At 58.4% G+C, this 17,360-nt stretch overlaps 1 protein-coding gene across 11 annotated transcripts in view; it reads right to left on the bottom strand.

The window, feature by feature from the left end:
* KMT2D (lysine methyltransferase 2D) overlaps positions 1-17,360 on the bottom strand; it is a 41,893-nt gene that overhangs the window by 10,676 nt on the left and 13,857 nt on the right. For 4 of the 11 annotated variants that reach the window (XM_082421265.1, XM_082421268.1, XM_082421267.1 and 1 more), the window contains 30 exons: positions 17,145-17,255; positions 16,506-16,610; positions 15,578-15,759; positions 15,264-15,428; positions 15,059-15,168; positions 14,912-14,959; positions 14,007-14,228; positions 13,658-13,777; positions 13,455-13,568; positions 13,106-13,236; positions 12,874-13,021; positions 12,609-12,674; positions 12,324-12,434; positions 11,985-12,158; positions 11,796-11,880; positions 11,324-11,565; positions 11,153-11,226; positions 10,893-10,943; positions 8,955-10,766; positions 8,669-8,848; positions 8,455-8,591; positions 6,352-8,222; positions 4,691-4,814; positions 4,460-4,544; positions 4,284-4,365; positions 3,951-4,183; positions 902-3,850; positions 628-768; positions 337-504; positions 19-178 (listed from right to left, as the gene is read on the bottom strand). In XM_082421265.1, the coding sequence (XP_082277391.1) occupies positions 19-178; positions 337-504; positions 628-768; positions 902-3,850; positions 3,951-4,183; positions 4,284-4,365; positions 4,460-4,544; positions 4,691-4,814; positions 6,352-8,222; positions 8,455-8,591; positions 8,669-8,848; positions 8,955-10,766; positions 10,893-10,943; positions 11,153-11,226; positions 11,324-11,565; positions 11,796-11,880; positions 11,985-12,158; positions 12,324-12,434; positions 12,609-12,674; positions 12,874-13,021; positions 13,106-13,236; positions 13,455-13,568; positions 13,658-13,777; positions 14,007-14,228; positions 14,912-14,959; positions 15,059-15,168; positions 15,264-15,428; positions 15,578-15,759; positions 16,506-16,610; positions 17,145-17,255 (10,201 nt within the window). The remainder of the gene's footprint in view (positions 1-18; positions 179-336; positions 505-627; positions 769-901; positions 3,851-3,950; positions 4,184-4,283; positions 4,366-4,459; positions 4,545-4,690; positions 4,815-6,351; positions 8,223-8,454; positions 8,592-8,668; positions 8,849-8,954; positions 10,767-10,892; positions 10,944-11,152; positions 11,227-11,323; positions 11,566-11,795; positions 11,881-11,984; positions 12,159-12,323; positions 12,435-12,608; positions 12,675-12,873; positions 13,022-13,105; positions 13,237-13,454; positions 13,569-13,657; positions 13,778-14,006; positions 14,229-14,911; positions 14,960-15,058; positions 15,169-15,263; positions 15,429-15,577; positions 15,760-16,505; positions 16,611-17,144; positions 17,256-17,360) is intronic. The other 7 variants (XM_082421271.1, XM_082421269.1, XM_082421275.1 and 4 more) reach the window with 7 other exon arrangements.

The following is a 17,360-nucleotide window of genomic DNA, read 5'->3' as shown; positions in this document are numbered from 1 at the left end:
GCTGCGCTCCTGACTTACCCCTCAGCGTCCCTTCAGCACCCCGGGCGGAGGGGGCCTCCTTGGGGTGCTCCCCCAGCTCTTCGGACGGAGTGACGCCATTCACCATCTTCTGCTGCACCGATGGGGGTGGGGTGGGGGGCAGCGACGAGGGTGGTGTCGGCGGGTTACTCAGGTTATTCTGGGGGTGGGGTGGGGTGTTGTGTGCAAGATGGCATAGGGAGACTGACATGATCTCCTGGCCCTACGCTATACCAGCAATTTCCACAAGTCTGCCACCCCCATCTCCACCCCCCCAGGAACCTCATCGTCCCCAAAAGGTATTGCCATTTTTCTGACCTTGGTAAGCAGCTGGGAATAGTAGTCAGGGCCCGTGGGCAGCGCCCCACTTCCAAAGGCCCCCCTCAGCTGGCACTGCCCATTGATTGGGCAGCCGCTGCCAAAGGGAGCAAAGAGGCTAAAATTGGCGGTGATGGTAGGCTCCGTGAGGGGCAGCAGGGACAGCTCCTAGGAGGGGCAAGATGACAAGGTTGGAAACCTGCAGCGTGTACATCTCTGCTACTGCACAGTTGGGGGCCAGGCTGCCCCCTGACCTGGGATGGGACCAGGGGACTGGCTCCTGGGGGTCACCTGTTTCAGCTGTTTCAGCAAGGCCTCGCTGGCCCTGACCCCGTCCTCCTTCCGCAGCTTCTTTCGGGAGCTCACCAACCTGTCGCTTGCCTTCTGTACCCTCTTGGGCTTCGGTGTCAAAGGCTTCCTTGCTGCTGTATCCTAAGCCAGATAAACCCACAGTGAAGGCCACTGTCCCCCTCGGAGCCCTCACCTCATTTCACCCAGACCTGTTCACTCTGCCCCCGGGCTCCAGGCCCCGCACTGTCTGCTCCACTCCAGCTAGAGTACTCACCTCCTTGTTGCTGGGGGTACCCTGTAGTTTCTGCTCCAGCCCAGCCAGCTTGCTGTCAATGTGCCCGTTGATCTCAGCTCGCAGCCCCTCGGGCCCCCGCCCAGTGCTGAGTTGCACATTCTTTGCTCGTAGAAGCTTCTGCAAGAGCAGATGCCCGGCCTCTGAGCGAGGGCCTGCCAGCAGGAGGTGGTTGCTGGTACCTGGTGCCCCTATTGGCTCCCCGTTGGCCTCCCTCTTCACTGCCTGGGCTCCCAGGGCACATGGCTCTTCCCGAGGCTCCTGCTTGATGCTGAGATGGGGTGGCTCGGGTACCACCTGCCCATTCACCTGCTCCAGATGCCCAGGTACCAGGCTGCTTTGGTCCGGCTTCTGGGCTTCCGCTAGGTTGTCTGGGGGGTCCCAAGGTCCCAGCCCCTTGCCAAAGAAGGTATCTGCAAGCTGGGCAGCAGCAGGTGAGACCCTCCCAGGAGGCAGCTCCAAGGGTGGCCCCTGGGGTTTTGGGGTTCCTGGTTGGGTGGTAGGGAGCTGGGCCTCAGAGGGAAGCTGGGAGCTGGGGGAAGGTAACTGTGAGGAAGGTCTCTTTGGCTCTTGGGGGCTGGATGGTGGAGGTGTGGGAAGGACAGGGCCAAGGACTGGTCCTGTGGATAAGGCTCCTTGTGGGGCGGGGAGCCGGGGTGGGCCCTGAGGTCGAAGCCCTGCCCCCAGCTCCTGAAGAGGGCCTGTCTGGGATCCAGGGAAGCCCCCAAGTTGGGGTTGGCGGCCCAGGAGGCCCTGGAGGGGAGAGGGCTGGGTCCCAGGCTCCTGGTAGGGTGGGGCCTGGCGTACTGCCTGACTCTGCTGTAGCTGCCGCTGCATGAGGAGTGCCTGTAGCTGCTGCTGCTGCTGAGGACTCAAGTGCCGCAGCTGTGGGTTTTTGGCCAGGACTCCTTGAAGCTGTGCTCGAAGCTGACCCACTGTAGGCATGACCCCAGCTCCAGGCAGGCTCTGCCCAGACTGGGGGACAGATCCTGGTTTGGCAGGCTGTGGCCCTGCATTATTCTGCATGGGCCGCTCTAGTCCAGGGGGCTGTTGGGAGCTCAGAAGATTCTGGGTCATGGGTCCAGGCTGCTCCCCTAAGGAAACAGAGGATTGGGCCAGCACGTGGGGCATAGATGAGGCCTCAGAAGGTGATCCACTGCCTGGTTGCCCATGGCTTCCCACACCCGCTGTGTGGAGCAAGCTAACTTGCTGCTGCTGTTGTCCTGGGAGCCTCAGAGGTGGCTGCAGCTGCACAGAGCTGGGCTGAGCCTGGGCCTGGGGTTGGACAAGGAGGAGTTGTGAGTCCCCGGAGAGTGAGGGCTTTACCTCCCCTGGTTCAGTGGCCACTGACTCTGGTACAGTCCCTACAGCTAACGGCCCTCCCTGATGCGTGGAGGGCCCCTCAGTGGCCTCTGGAGGAAGAGCCGCCTCTACAATGTTTTGTTCCTTGCCCGTTAGGATGAGGGTTGGGCCCAGGGCTCCGGGGCTAGAAAAGTGTTGCAGAGGCTTGGCTGGCATGCCAGGGCCGAGTGTCACTTGCTGCTGTTGCTGTTGCTGTTGCTGCTGCTGCTGTTGCTGTTGCTGCTGCTGCTGCTGCTGCTGCTGCTGCTGCTGCTGCTGCTGCTGCTGCTGCTGCTGCTGCTGCTGCTGCTGCTGCTGCTGCTGCTGCTGTTGAGGAGACAGTAAAGTTCGACTCTGGCTCAAGAGGCCCATCTGCTGCTGCTGTTGTTGAAGCTGCTGCTGCTGCTGCTGCTGTTGTAGCTGCTGCTGCTGCTGCTGTTGTAGCTGCTGCTGCTGCTGCTGTTGTAGCTGCTGCTGCTGCTGTTGTTGTAGCTGCTGCTGCTGCTGTTGTTGTAGCTGCTGCTGCTGCTGCTGTTGTAGCTGCTGCTGCTGCTGCTGCTGCTGCTGTTGTAGCTGCTGCTGCTGCTGTTGTAGCTGCTGCTGCTGCTGCTGTTGTAGCTGCTGCTGCTGCAGCTGTTGCTGCTGCAAGGAGGCCATGGGCTGAGCACTCAGTTTGGGCTGCCCACTGTGTGGCATCAGACCCTGCTGAAGATGGGAAAGCCCTGCCATGGATCCCTGCTGTTGGTGCTGTTGCTGCTGCTGCTGCTGCTGCTGCTGGGATGTGACCAGCCGGTGTCCCATAAGGCCCTGACCCTGCTGTGCCAGCTGGGGGGAACTTAGCACCCGGGGCTGGGTCAGGATCACCTGTCTGTGAGGGCCCTGGGGGCCCAGAGCTCCAGGGTGCTGTTGCTGCTGCTGCTGCTGCTGCTGCAACACTGCCACCTGGGCAGGGCCCAGCATGCCCTGGGGCCCCTGCGGTGGCTGGGGGGACAGCTGCTGGACCAAGAGGCCCTGATGGCTGCTGGGAGGCAGAAGCCCTTGGGGCTTGGGACCCAGACCCTGGTTTGCCGGTACCCCTGGGCCCTGTTGCTGTTGCTGCTGGATTGCCACCTGTCCTAGGAGGTGCTGCTGCTGCTGTTGCAGTTTCTGGGCAAGCTGCAGGCGTTGCTGCTGTAGCTGCAGCTGCCTCTCCTGTAAAAGCCTCGAGTCAGGTCCTAGGCCTCGAAGAGCAAGGTTGCCAGGGAAAAAGCTCCCTGAGGGGCCAGCCAGGGCCCCAGCCCCACCAGAATGTTGCTGTTGCTGCTGCTGGGCCAGGGTGGTGTTGAGGAAGGGGCCACCAGGCTGTCCAGGTAGTGCCATGCCCCCGGGGGGCAGGCGAAGACCTGCAGCTTGCCCACCGGGGGGCCCCTGCGGTGGCTGCAGCCCATGGCCGGGGAGCAGCTGACCAGGAAGCTTGGTGAGTAGCCGGGGACTCTGGGACGGGCTAAGGGCCAATACAGCTGAGTGCTGCTGCTGCTGCTGCTGCTGCTGCTGCTGCTTATTCCGATATTCTGCCATGAGATTAGTGTGCTCCTTCTGCTGCTTCCGGACCTAACATGGAAGGGTCAGGGAGGTCAGCCTGGAGCCTGCCCACCCATGCCATCCCTCTTCCCAGGCTCCTGGTTGCTAGGCTGAAGTCTGCCTTCCCCACCTGATCCAGCTGTTTCTGGATCTTGCTCTGTTGTTCTGTAACCAGCTTGAGCTTCTCAGCATCAGCCTCTGGGAACTCACGGCCAGCCTTTTTGGCAGTGCGCTGCTTGGCGCACAGAGCTTTCCGGGACTTGCGGTGCACCCCGATCTGCTCCTCTAGCACCTTCAGTTGCATCTGTAGGAGCTGCTGGGTATGGAACAGCCACTCCTCATACTGCCGCTGGTCAGCCTCATCTGGGAAAGGAAGCGGGCGGGTGTCAGGTGATCCAAATCCCTCTTTCCCCACATACCCCAAGCCACTTCCTTGCACACTCCTCCCCATCCCCATACTCACTGATCACTCCCTGGGCAAAAGTGGGTGGATTGGGACGAGGCTGGGAGGGGTCACCGGCACTCCGCTCCTGTGACGAGAGAGACTGCTAAAGGGTCACTGTTCTGTACCAGGCCCTAAGAAGGGTGACCTGATGTCATAGGACCCAAGCTCCCACTCCCACCTGACCATTTATTTACCTGGCCACTCCCAGCTGCCACGTGGTTCTGCAGATCACTGCCGGGCCCCCCTGAGAGTCTCTGGGCTAGCAGGGACACTTGCTGCCTGGAGTCCGCCAAAGCAAAGAGGATGTGTCGGTGATGGGGAAAGTTGAAGGGCAAAGAGGTGGGACAAGAAGGAAGTAGGATGAGGAAGAACAGGGGAGGGACTGGAAAAAGAAAGGGCCAACCCTCCCACCCTGCAAGTCTTACCTGTTCATACCAGGTGCCACTCCAATGCTGCCCTGAGCCATCACCTTCTTGATGCCTTTCAAAGCAACCATCTTGGCCTTTGCAATAGGATCAATGATATCTTCTGCAGCAAATTTGTCCAGGTCTGGAGAGGGAGGAGCCAAGTGAGCTGGGCATTGAGGTCAATGCCCCATTCCATGTCTACTGTTCCAACACCTTGACCTCCACTAAGCCAAGCAGAACAATGGCATGGCATGGTGGAAAGACCACTGGACTAGGAGCCGGGCAGCATAGGTGACTCAGTTCTATTATTCACAGGACATGTGGCTCCGTTTTTACTTGCACAGTGCTAGGAAAAGGTACTCAGTAAATATCTGTTGAGCCAATATATCAATGTCATTTCACCTCTATGGGCCTCAGTTTACTCTTCTATTTGACAGAGATCATGATTCCTTATTCTGCTCACCTCATGGAGCTATTGAGAGGATCAAATGTGACCAGAATACGAGTACACTTTATGACCTAGAAAGCATTCTTCAAAAGTAGTGTTCTTAGGGCAACTAAGTGCAGCCCAAGAACCCAAGATGTGGGCACTGTGCCAAAGCCCAATGCCAGAGCTGTTTTGGGCACAACACGCATCACCTACAGACCACTCTTCTGCCTGTCCAGGATGCTGGGTAGGAAAAGAGAAACTAGCAGCCACCAAAAACTTAAATCTTCCTAAAATCCTGTACATTGTATATTTCTCCACTGCTCAGAAAGCTTAACTGACTCCCTAATTTTTTTTCTTTTTTTGGCCCCGCCGAGCTGCATGTGGGATCTTAGTTCCCCAATCAGGGATCGAACCCTCGCACCCTGCATTGGAAGCAGTCTTCACCACTGCACTGCCAGGGAAGTCCCCTGACCCCCTACTTTTAAGAGGACTAACCAAACTCCCTCTCCTGGTTATTTTGAGGCAGTAAAACAGTTAAGAGGATATGAGGGCCAGGGTTCAAATTCCAGCTCTGTTAGTTGTGCTGGGCAAGTTAACTTAACCTTGGGCAAGTTAACTTAACCTCTCTGCCTCAGTTTCCTTTTCTATAATCCAAGATAATAATAGTACCTATTTAATGTTTGTTGTGATGATTAAATTATACAATGAATGTAAAGCGCTCAGCACAGTGTCTGGCATGGCAAACAACCGTTATTCAATAGATGCTATTATAATTTGAGGTCTTCTTCAATCTGAGCCCTCTTCTCACCTCTCCAAAGCTACGGTGGCGCCCCCTCACTTCCCTCCGCAAAGCCTGCTCCAGCCTAACCACTCCACTCATTGTCTCCAAATATACCCCATGGGCTTTCCTGCTGCTAAGTCTCACTAAGTCTTTTCACCAACCCGGTTGCTTTTTCTTGCACCACTTCTCTCCAAGTCCTAATCTTTGGGTCTCACCACAGCTACAAAGCCTTTGCTAATCAGACTTCATGCGTCTATTCCATTCATTCATTCAACATTTGAATGCCTGCTGTATGCCAGGCACTATTCTCCCTTAAAAGCTACAGTGCTTCTGCTTACACCACTCGTATGGAATCTGGCCAAAGCTCTTTGTGTCCCATCCCCTTTAACTAGGGAGGATCTTGGGTCTGCAGCCTCAGTGAGCATTTAGTGGTAACAGTGATAAGCCAGCGCCCCCAGCTGAGGTTACCTGTATCCGGGAAGAAGCTGTTAGCCAGCTGCTGCTGCATTGCCAGCTGCTGCGGTTTCATGCACATGGAAGGTGGCATGGTACCCATGGGCTTCTGTGCCAGCACTGGCTGCGGGCTCTGCTGGGGCACCAAGCCTGCCTGTCCCCCATGCTGCCCACTTAGCATATGCCCTTGGTTGGACACCATGGTCATGGATGGGGCCAGGCGCTGCTGGAGGGCATGAGCTGGTGGCTGGGTGGGCATCAGTGGCTGGGCCAAGCCTGGCTGTCGGGAACCTCCAAGTCCCAGGGCAAGCTGCTGCTGGGCGCCAGCCAAACTGGGAGAAGAGCCCTCATGTGGCAAAGACACAGGCTGGGCAGGGCCTGGGGTGGACAGCAGGGAATGCTGCTGTTGCTGCTGCTGCTGCTGGGCAGGCTGCAGCTGTGCTGAGAGCTGCTGTTTCTTCTGCAGCTCCTTCTTCTCATGTTCCAACAGGTCCTCGATGAGCAGGGGCAACTCACTGGCTACCAGTGAGCTCTCCATCTTGTCCAGCTCATCCCCAGATGCATGTCCACCGGGCAAGGTCAGGGCCCCACTCTCTAGCTCAAACTTTTCCAGCAGGGAGGACCCTCCTGGGCCACTTAGTGGGCTGGGGGTCAGCAGGTGAGCTGGTGGTCCTCCTGTGGTCCCAAAGGGGACCTTCTCAGCTGGGTGCCCACTACTGGAAAAAGGTCCCGGGCCCATTCGAGTGTCCCGGCTGCCCACCACACTCTGTCCTGGCTTCAGCCCCAGGCCTAGGGAAGTGGTGGCTGGAGCTGGCTCTACCTTGGGGGTGGTAATGGTAAACTGGCAAGGGGAAGGGTGGCGCCCACCCTCCTCCAACTTGGGCTTCACCTCGGGGAGCACGGATGCCAGACGGGGCTCAGAGGCATCAGCAGCCGGGGGAGGGCGCTCCTCAGGGCCCAAGGGTCCTGGCTCCACCCCCCGCAACAGAGCCTCCCGCTCAGCCTTTTCATTGGCCGACTCCACCAGCCTCAGATGCTCATTGAAGATGTCCTTCTTGTCCCCGGTGTCCAGCTCAGGGTCAGTATAGGCCAGCAGGTCAAACTCATCCCCGTTGAGCAGGTCGTCCAGGTGGGGATCATTGGTCTCCAGGTTTTCCAGGGTGCCCAGCTCATCATCTCCCTTGGCCACATCCACACCCAGGCCCAGGTGAGCAAGCTCCTCATCATCCTCCAGGGCCTTGTGGGCATCAAAGTCATCGTCCAACTCAGGATCCTCACAGGGTAACTTCCCAGCTTCCAGGGCCAGAGGAGGGCGGCCAAGCTCAGTGCCTGAGGGGGGCCGGCTGACTAGCTCCAAGCCAGCGGGCGCGTTGGGACCCTTGGTATGGGGCGTCGGATGCAGACCGTTGTTCATTTCAGGGGCCGGCGGGGCTGAGGGTTTCTGGGGAGGAAGGCCTGACACTGGTAGGCCACGAAGCCCTTCAGGGGCCAGTCGGTGAGAATCCTCAGTTACAGGGAAAAAACGGGGTCTCTGAGGGGGGCCCTGACCAGGAAACGGAGGCACCCCTGGTCCCAGTCCTTTCTGTACATTGTGCCGCAACTCAATGAACTGGGCAGGACCAGCTGGACCAGGCACTGGCTCACCAGGGCCAGGCAGGCGGGTGGGAATTCCCGCCAAGGGGGAACCTATGGCTTGGCGGCCAAGTTCAGGCCCAGGAGTTGACGGAAAGCGTGTCGACATGGCAAGTCGCATGGAAGTTGCTGCTGTTGCCTGTTGCTGCTGCTGCCACAGTTGCTGCTGCTGCTGCTGCTGCTGCTGCTGCAAGGGCAGGGACCCAGGATACGGTGCTCGCTGATAGAAGGCTTGGGAGCCTCCCACCAATTGCCTGGAAGAATATGCAGTAGTCAGTAAGACGGAAGCAGGATGAAAAAGAGCTAGAACACGGGCTGCCCTAAGGAAGGAAGGCTGGAGTTAATGCAGTGAGGGGGAAGGAATGGGGAAGAGAAGTTAAGTGATACTGAAGAAGGATTAGAGAGACAGGAAAATCAGAGGCAGCACACAATGGTGGTACAATATGTTCCCTTGATTTTCCCCCAGGGCACCCCCTGGAGCCTCACCGGCTGTTCACATCCATAGAGGAAGGGGTGGCTGGTGGAGGTGGCCGGGAGAGTCGGTCATCACTGGGGAAAGCCCCCGGCCCCAGGATGGGGCCACCCAGCTTGCTTGGGGGCAGCCCCACAAGGCTGCTCTTGTCCTAGGAGAGATGAGGGTAGATGAAGGTGGGGCCACCTTCAGCATCTTGGATCCACTACCCCTTGCCACTCCACCTACCTGGGTGCCAGCAAAGGGGGTCTGGCCTCGACCCAGCTGCTCAAAGGCAGGGCTACTAGGCTCAGCACCCCAGCTGCCCGGGGGCCCCACTGCTCCGGCAGCTGCCGCAGTTTCCTTCTCCTGCCGAAGGGTGTTGCGCTGGATCTGCTGCCGAATCAGCAGCTCCCGTAGTCGTTGGCGCTGCGCAGAGAACAGAGAAGAGGGGTAAGTCCATTCTACTCGAACCAAAGGGCTGGCACAGAGACAGAGGAGACGTGGGGGGCTCAGGTCCAGGATGTCGACTCACCTGTCGTTGCTTCTCCAGCTCTGTCTGACTGAGGCTGGACATGCCTGGGTCCTGGGTACCTGGAAGTTCAGGTGCCGCCAAAGAGCTGCCCATCCCAGCCCCTGGGTCTTCTCGCTTCTCAGCTGGAGAGGTGATGCCTGCCCGCTGTGAGGCTCCATGGGACAGGTAGGGGAGGGATCCATCGGGTGCAGGTGGTGGAAGGACTGATGGGGGGCGTAGTGGGGACAGCCCATAGCCCTCTCCTGTGGACCCACTGCTGGGTCCCAGAGGGCTGCCCGATGGGTGGAAGTTCCCTGTGGCTACTGTGTAGTTTGTGCTTTGAGGCTTGCCCAAGGTAGGGCCGGGCCCAAAATGGCTGTTGATCCCATGGGGTGGAGGGAGACCAGGCTGAGGGACAGGGGGCTTTAGCGAAGGCTCCCCTACTGCCTGAGGGAAAGTGAAACGCATGGGAGAAGGGGTGCCTACAAATGCACCAGTCCCAGGGGACCGGGCAAAATTGGGGGGCTGCACACTTGGGACCTTGGCATGGAGCTCACCTGCCGGCCCTGAGGGCAGGGCTGCTGGGAAACCCCCAGCCCCCAACGGAGTGTGGGCTAGAGGCCCAGCCTTGAAGGCAACTTCAGGGGGCTGGGGGCGGGGTGGCTTATGCAGTGGGGCAAACGGGTCCCGGGACTGAGGGCGTGAGGGTGGGCGGGAATAAGGGTCAGGGGACTGGAAGCGAGGGGTAACAGGGGAGGGGCAGAAAGCCTCAGCAGACAGAGGACGGGGTGTCAGCGGGGACTGGGAGCTGGACTGGGACTGGGGACTGGCGGGCACTCGGGAGAAAGGGTCAGAGGGCAGCGAGCGAGGAGGCAGGGCACAGCAGCTCTCAGGGGGCGGGGGCGGGGGCCGAGGGGTCAACGGCGGTTGGGCATAGGGGTCAGGGTAGGGGCCAGGGCGAAAGATGTCCGAGTGGCTGGGAGGGGAAGGGGCCAAAGCCTGGGCAGGGGGCGGCTCCTGGGGCCTTAGGCCCAAGCCTGGGCTCTGGGGCTCTACCTGAGATGCCCGAGGGGTCAGGGGGGCTTTGAAGACGTCGGGTGCCTTTAACTCCAGGCCACCCAGATGGGGGCCTGAGGAGGGTGAGTCAACAAAGCCCAGGTTTGGGGGCCCATAGCTGGGAGAGGATGCCCCAAGCTCTTCCTTCTTCACCTCTAGGGCCTTCCGAGACTCCCCGAAAGGCAGGGGCGACAGCAGAGGCTCAGAAGCCTTGCCTCCCCCTACCCCTGGGCTCTCAGGCACAGCCAGGTTGTCCAGTGAGGGGCAGCGGGGTTTGAGGAAGGGGTCAGGTGTGGAGGGCTGGTGTCGGGGGGTGCCAGGTGGGGTGGTGTGGAACTCCCCTGGCTGGCCGGTCCCAGGACGAGATGAGGCGCCCAGCGTCGCGGGCTGCGCGGGGGCCCCGGTCGGACTAGGATAGGGAGGATAGGTGGGTGGTGCCGTGGGGAAGCGGGGCTCCAGAGCGTAGGCGGGGGCCAGTCCAAAGGGGTCCTGCGAAGGCACTTGGGCGGGCACCTGGGGTGGGAGCTTGAGGAAGAGCTCACCGGGCGAGTCGGGGCCGGGCACCGTGCCCGCCGGCGGCTTCAGGAACCCATCCGCAGAGGTAGACAAGCCGGCGGGGGGAGTGGGGCTGCCAATGAAAATGGTGGGGGCAGCAGCAGGAGGCGGGCTGCCCAGTGCCCCTGGCTGGGGGGGAATGCGGAGATGAAGGGCCGGTCGGTCAGTCTTACGGGCCATGTCGCCCACCTTGGTCTGCTTGTTGATCTGGCTCTCAGCCTGCTACAGGGGGAGACCAGGCACAGAGCAGTCAGGCTGCTGTGGGCAGGCCCTATGTCCCCCCTACCCTTAGGGAGCCCGCCCCACTACAGGCCTTGGATGGCACGACCCAGCCTGGCCCCCACTCACCTTTTGCACCTTGCTGATGCGGTGAGCTGCCCGGTTATCTTTGGCCTTTTGCTGAGGAATAGAGGACACAACCTTAGGCTAGGACGCAATCTCACGCTCAGCCCCCAGCCCTCGCAATGTCACTCACACTGCCTACCCAGAAGCCGATCCCTACTGGCCCAGCTGCTTTGGGAGTGGGGAATGGAAAGAACTGAGGCGACCTTCCCAAAGTCACCCCGCACCCTCAGTTCCCATGCTGACCCAGGCTCCCTCTGTCTCACCAGGTAGGGGGCTTTATCAGCAGCTGGAACTTTTCTCCAGAGCTTCATGATTTGTTTGCAGCGGCTAGACCAGTCTGGAGGGCAGAGAGAATGTGTTAGAGGAGACCTGGCAGGTGACCCCTGCACGTGCCATGTTACAGGTTGTCTCCCTTGCCCTCATCCCACGGGTACCTGGGTAATCTTGCTTGAGATTGGGAAAGTTAATGTTGGCATAGAGCACAGGTGAGATGGTAGAGAGCTGGCCCAACTCCTCGTCCTTCTCCCAGCGCTGAAGACTCCGCTGGTTGTAGGAGAGCCCGTCGCCCTCACCCTCTGTGGTGGGCGTGGTCGGGGTGGAGGGCGTGGTGCCCCCCGAGCCTGTCCAGGGGCTGTCTGGCTCACCGGGCTCCGGGCTAAAGAAGCCCCCGCGCTCCCTGGGGCGCAGGGGCGGAGAGTCACAGAGGGCAGGGACGCCAAGCCCCACCCCAGACAAACTGCCCAGAGTCCCCAGGCCACTGCCCTGCCCCAACAGAGGACAGTCACTAACAAAGGAGCAGAGGGAGGTGTTGCTACAGCAGCACCCAAGAGTCCAAGGTTCCCTCCCTTGGCATGGCCCCAGTTGGAGGGAAGGGACTGCCCACGGGGGTTAAGCATAAATACCAACCTAGAATCCAGGAATGGGGACTGGCAAAGGCCCGGGTAGGAGTCCATTGGGCTGCTGGAGGGGAGACTGCCCAAAGGGAGTCCACCTACAAGAGGCACAGGATCAGCGAAAGGAGTAAGTGGCCCATCTTGGAGGCAGGCATGGCCATACCTGCCCACCCAGTTTTCAAACCACTCCTATCCGGATCACCTTGAAGAAAGGGCCTCTGTAGCGGTGTACGGCTGCCGTCGAGGCCAGGGGTTCCACAACCCAGATGTTGCTCTCGTTCAGAACCCAGAACATCCTTGAAAAGCTGCTGCAGGTCCTTGGATTCCATCTTGGGCAGTTCTGTGAGGGATCGATGAAGGATGCTGCTGAGGAAGACTGGGGAGTTGAAGGGACACCACAGGGCTACAAACGGTCACGGCCAGGGAAGGTGCCCACGACTCCCCACTAGAGAAGCTGTACAGATGAGAGTCTCAAAGGTAGGATGCTCTCCTTCTCCCACAGAGGACCCTTATACGCAAGGAGTGCGGGTCACAGCCTCACCTTCTGTGGGAATCCTGTCTAAGTCAGAGCTAAGCATCCCTTCACCCGGGGTGCCTGGCTTCTCAGGGTCACTAGGCACTGGGGATGCCTTTACGCCGCCATCCTCAGGTCCTGCAATTGCCAGGAGAAACCCATCAGCCAAGGCCAGTATGGAGGTACCACACTGGCCACCCTGAACCACAGAAGGCATGGAACGCTTTCCAGCCTCCAACCCTGATAGTGCTCAGGGGCAGAACAGGTTGCAGAAGCAAAACCAAGATGGCACACAGTCCCAGCAGCCCTCACCTGACGTATCAGCCTTGCCCTCAGGACCACGGGATTCTTCATCTGCAACATCCGGACCATCATCTCCTACGAGCAACAGTCGCCATTCCAATCAGAGATGCCCTACATGTGATGTCCCGAATAGGACCCCAGCTCCAAGGCCAGGGCCCTTGGCCCACCCTCAACTCCTGGAGACCAGCCCATTTCCCACTAAAATCTCTTACCAGCTTCTAAGCACAGAGTGAAGTTGGACCCCTTCAGACCACCTTACCCCCACACGACTGACCTTTCTGTGAGGTCGGGAGCTCCTTCCTATCTGAGCCTCCATCCCCCTTGGCTTTTGGGGTTCCTAGTCCAAAGCTTGGCCGGCCCACCCCAACTGCAAAAAGGGCCTTCCGGCTCAGGTCCAGCAGCTCCTTCCCAAAGAAGGCTTCCTGTGGGAGGAGTCAGGGAGAAACAGGCTTCTTCATGCCCTGCAGGACCGACACTGCCCTTGCCCCTCGGAGCCTAAGACCCACCTGCAGATAAGCAGGGAACATGTCCTCTAGTTTGCTCTTCTTGCGCCCTCGCCGCTGCTGCTTCTTCTTCTCATCCCCATCAGCTAAGCTCTGGTCCACAGAGCCCTCTGCAGGCAGGTCGGCAGGCAACACTGGGGACCGAATGGGAGGTGTCTGCCTCTCTGGGGACAGCGGGCATGCTGCTCCCAACTTGGCCTGGGGACGCTTTCTGCCTACTCTCTCCCCAGCACCAGTTGGGCCCATTACTCTCTTGGCCCTCTGAGTGAACTCCCCTGCCCCAGGCCTCCCTGGCAGTGTCCCACAGGTCCTGTGATCCCCACCTTCTCCCAGGCCCCACTGGAGCCCTCACCCGTCTCACCCTCGTCGGGCTGCCCATCCCCACTCAACACCTCCGCCTGTGCAGCAGGCCCCTTTTTCACACGTGTGTGGGATTTCCGCTGTCGCACCATGAAACCACCGATGCCTATAAGGAGACAGAGCTGAGGCTGAGAAGCCGCTGGGGACCTGGTAAGCTGCCCTTCACCACCCCACCTCTGCATCCCAGGGCCTCACCAGGCCGATAGGGTTTGCGTTTGCGTTTTTTGCTTTCCTCGGTCTCCTCTTTGCCAGGCTCTCCATCAGGGCTGACGGGGCCCTCTAGTTTAATTTCGCATTCCATGTGCTCCACACCACCTGTGTACGGGGACAGACGAGATGGAAGCAGGTCAGAGGCATGGACCCTTTTAACCCTGTCATCCTGCCACCTAAGAACAGAGCTGAGTGCCCTGCCACAGAGCCATCTGGACAAGACCAACAGTGGCTTGAGGGTGACTGGGAGTGATAATGCAGCTCCTACCCAACATTCAACTCTCACAGGCACGCTCCCATTACTCTGGCACTCCCTGAGATTCCTCAGCCTGACCTTCACCCTTGAGCAGCTCATCAGTGTCCAGGTCTCCATCCTTCTTGTCATCAGGGCCAAGGGCATCTGAAGGCTCAGAACCCTCCAGCCCTGCCTCGCCTGGGAGGCCAAGCCGTCCTCGCCGCTGGCGCCGCTTGTGCAGGGGCGACATGGTCAGGTTACGCAGCACAGCCATGCCAGTTTCTGTCAGCCACACACCCTCGAAGCGGAAGTACTGGGGCTCTGCACAAGGGGGAAGAGCGTGTGACCCCTGATGGAGGCCCCAGGGAGGGCAGAACTCCAAGTTTCGGCCTAAGTCCCTAGCTGGGACTAAAGCTCTGTGAAGAGCGAGAGAGAGACAGACTGAAGTCCAGACTGGGGTCTGAGGGCTGGAGAGGAGAGACCACCAATGGGCGCCAGCTAAGGCCCGAGTGCTCCCTCAGTTAACCAGGGGGATCAGAGAGACCGCTCCTGCTGAAGCCAGACTTTGCTCACGATTAACGATTAACCCTCAATTCACCAAATATATTCTCTAGCTGTCTGGGGCCAGGAAGGCCCCTCCTTGCCGAATGCCAGCTCACAGTGCCCCAGATGCCAGGAGCAGTGCCCACACCACAATGGAGGTGGGAGAGCCCCAGCTCCTTCATTAAGGAGAAAGAGCTGTGTTCTGTGCTCTCTGGAGATGAGATTCTAGCCGTACAAAGGCCGTGTTGCCTGGTGGAAGGAACTCTGCCTGGGAAACTGGATGCCTTGGTTCTCGTCATAACTTCATCACTGACCTACGGGGTGACCTTGGGCAGGCCACTCAACCCCCCTGGGTCTTAGTTTCCTTCTCTGAAAATAACGAGATAAAGTTGGGGGGCTGGAGCTGGACTAAGTGTCTAAGGTCTCCTCTGGCTTTGGCATTCAGAATTTCTGTGACTCACCCGGCTCTTTCACCTTCATAGGCACCAACTCTGGAGGCGCAACAGGCACTGTGGAGAGGACAAACCAAGGCAGCTAGAGGCCCTGTCCCAAAGCAAGGCACCCCTGCCCCGACTCCTCCTCCCCTCTCCCCAGCTCCTGGTACTCACCAGCAGGCTTTACCACGTAAGGCTGGCAGGAGACACAGTCAAAGCCCTCATCAGCCGCCTGCTCCACGTCATCCTCTGTGAAGAGGCTCTCGCAACCAGCATGCATCCACCTGGGAGAAGGGAGACAGGAGGGGATAAACTGAGACAACGCAAGGCTGAGAACAGGGAAGAGGGGGCTTACATGAGGGGCAAGGGGCACCCTCACCGTTCACAGTGACGGCACTGGATCAGAAGGTCCTCTTCCACATACGGGGCATGACAGATCGGGCAGGTCACCAGGCTGGCGCAGGGCCCGCAGTGCGTGTAACTATTCTGCCATTCACAGTGGAAGCCAGGGGAGGCGGCCCCACACTGCATACAGGACACACACCTGGTGGGGGCAGAAAGACAGACCCTCAGCACCTAACCTACCCAAAGCACCCAAAGCCGCCCGGCCTTCTAAACCCCGCCTCTGCCATGTATTCAACATGACACCCACTCAAACATTTCAGGCCCCTCTGAAGATCCCAGTCTCCTTACCACTTGCACTTCCAGCCACCCTTGGGCACGGTGAGCAGTGGGGGGTCCAGGCAGTACGTGTGGTAGCTAATGTCACAGTCATCGCAGAGCAGCAGGCGGGAGGGGTCTGAGGCCTGGCCGCATACCTCACACACGATGCACTCCACGCAACGCCAGCCCTTCAGCAGCATCACCTTGGTGATCTGGTGCAGAAGATGGCAATTCCTCAGGAGGTGATGCGGGGGGCAGGGCAGACCTCTCAGGGGAGGGTGGGACTTACACAGGTGAGGCTGGAGGACCCCAGTGCCCAGGCCAGACCCCCATTTGAGCACAGGGAAGCGACACAGAGCACCCTCACCCCAAAAACAGTGGGTCTTAAACTTAGGCTTCCAGGGATCTCTGCTGATCAGAGAACAGCCTCACCCGGCCACTGCCTCATTACGACCTTTCACTAGCGAAGTCTCCAAAAAGACTGTGGATAGAATTAGGTCGTATTTCCCCCAGTTTTTCCTGAACATGCAGAACCTGCTACTGCTGCAAGTTAGTGAGTGTTAGCAGTGGACAAGTTCTAAATTAACATTAATGAAAACCCCAAAATGACTGATCATACTTGAGTCAAAAACACTGCTTTCTCTTTGTGGACATGTGTTTGATTCTGATTTTACATTTTATATCCAGACCATATCATGCTTTCTACTAGTAAAGTTTTCATAGTTTATATGATGGACTGAATTATACCAGCAAGTCATGGTCTACCGCAAAGAAACTCGTAAAGACCACTATGGCTTCCAAAGTATTTTTTCCCCGAGATGAATTTGACAACCACTGGAAACTGATGAACAACACCCATGACCAATGGCCACTTTAAGTAGAGTGGCCAGGACAGGGAACTGGGATAAGCAGTAATGACCCCATCCCCCAGGCCAGACCTCTTGGGCCCTGAACTCACCTTGCTGTTGACACAGTAAGGGTGATAGCACTGAGAGCACTGGGAACAGGCAAGGAGGTGGCCCTCTGCCCCCCGGCCAAAGCTGCCACATACCACACACATGTCCTGGGGAAACACACAGAAACCCAAATGTCCAACCTCACATCCTCAATACCACTCAGTCCCAGTAACTGACTACACCACTAATCTGAGAGGAGGGAGTCAAAGAACCAGAAGCCTATCCCCAGCATTAGGACACGGTGAGCCATCACGGGACCCCGTTCCTTCCTAGCATGCCTTGCTCATCTGATCAGGTAATTTGAAATGATATAGCCTGACATGGGTAACGGTAATGAGAAGTGAAAGATAAGATGGGTAAAGACTGGTCAGGATGAGACAGTAATATATGCGACAAAATTCTACAGCTTCGAGATTACTCGTGTTCCCTAGACTCTAAGCCTCAACAGGGCAGAAACCATTTCTGCCTTTTTCACTGCTACACCCCTAGCTGCTAGCTCAGTGTCAAGCTCATTCTCTGGAATGCCAGAAGTAGGTCCCTGGTTCTCCCCATTTACCCTCCCACCGAAACACACATATCCAACTGTTCAGTCTGCCAGATCTCACTGCTGAAGATGGGACTACAAAAGTCAAGTATGGTACCTGCATTAGGACAAACTTGTCTGTGTTGGAGAAGAGAACCACAGTATTTTGCATGGTGTCATCATCATCATCTTCTTCCTCCTTGCTGGGAGAGCTATCGATATCAGCAACCTTATAGGCAGAGAGTTGTGGAAAGTGAGGCAGCTAAATCTGCCCCAACTAAGCTGCTTTCCTCTTTGGTGTTGGGGGAAGGCGGCATAAACCTCTGGCTAAGAT

Source organism: Balaenoptera physalus (genome assembly GCF_965194825.1).
Source record: "Balaenoptera physalus genome assembly, chromosome: 13".
Taxonomy (NCBI): Eukaryota; Metazoa; Chordata; class Mammalia; order Artiodactyla; family Balaenopteridae; genus Balaenoptera; species Balaenoptera physalus.
The sequence above is the reverse complement of the archived record's forward strand: the minus strand, read 5'-3'. Positions and strand labels throughout refer to the sequence as shown.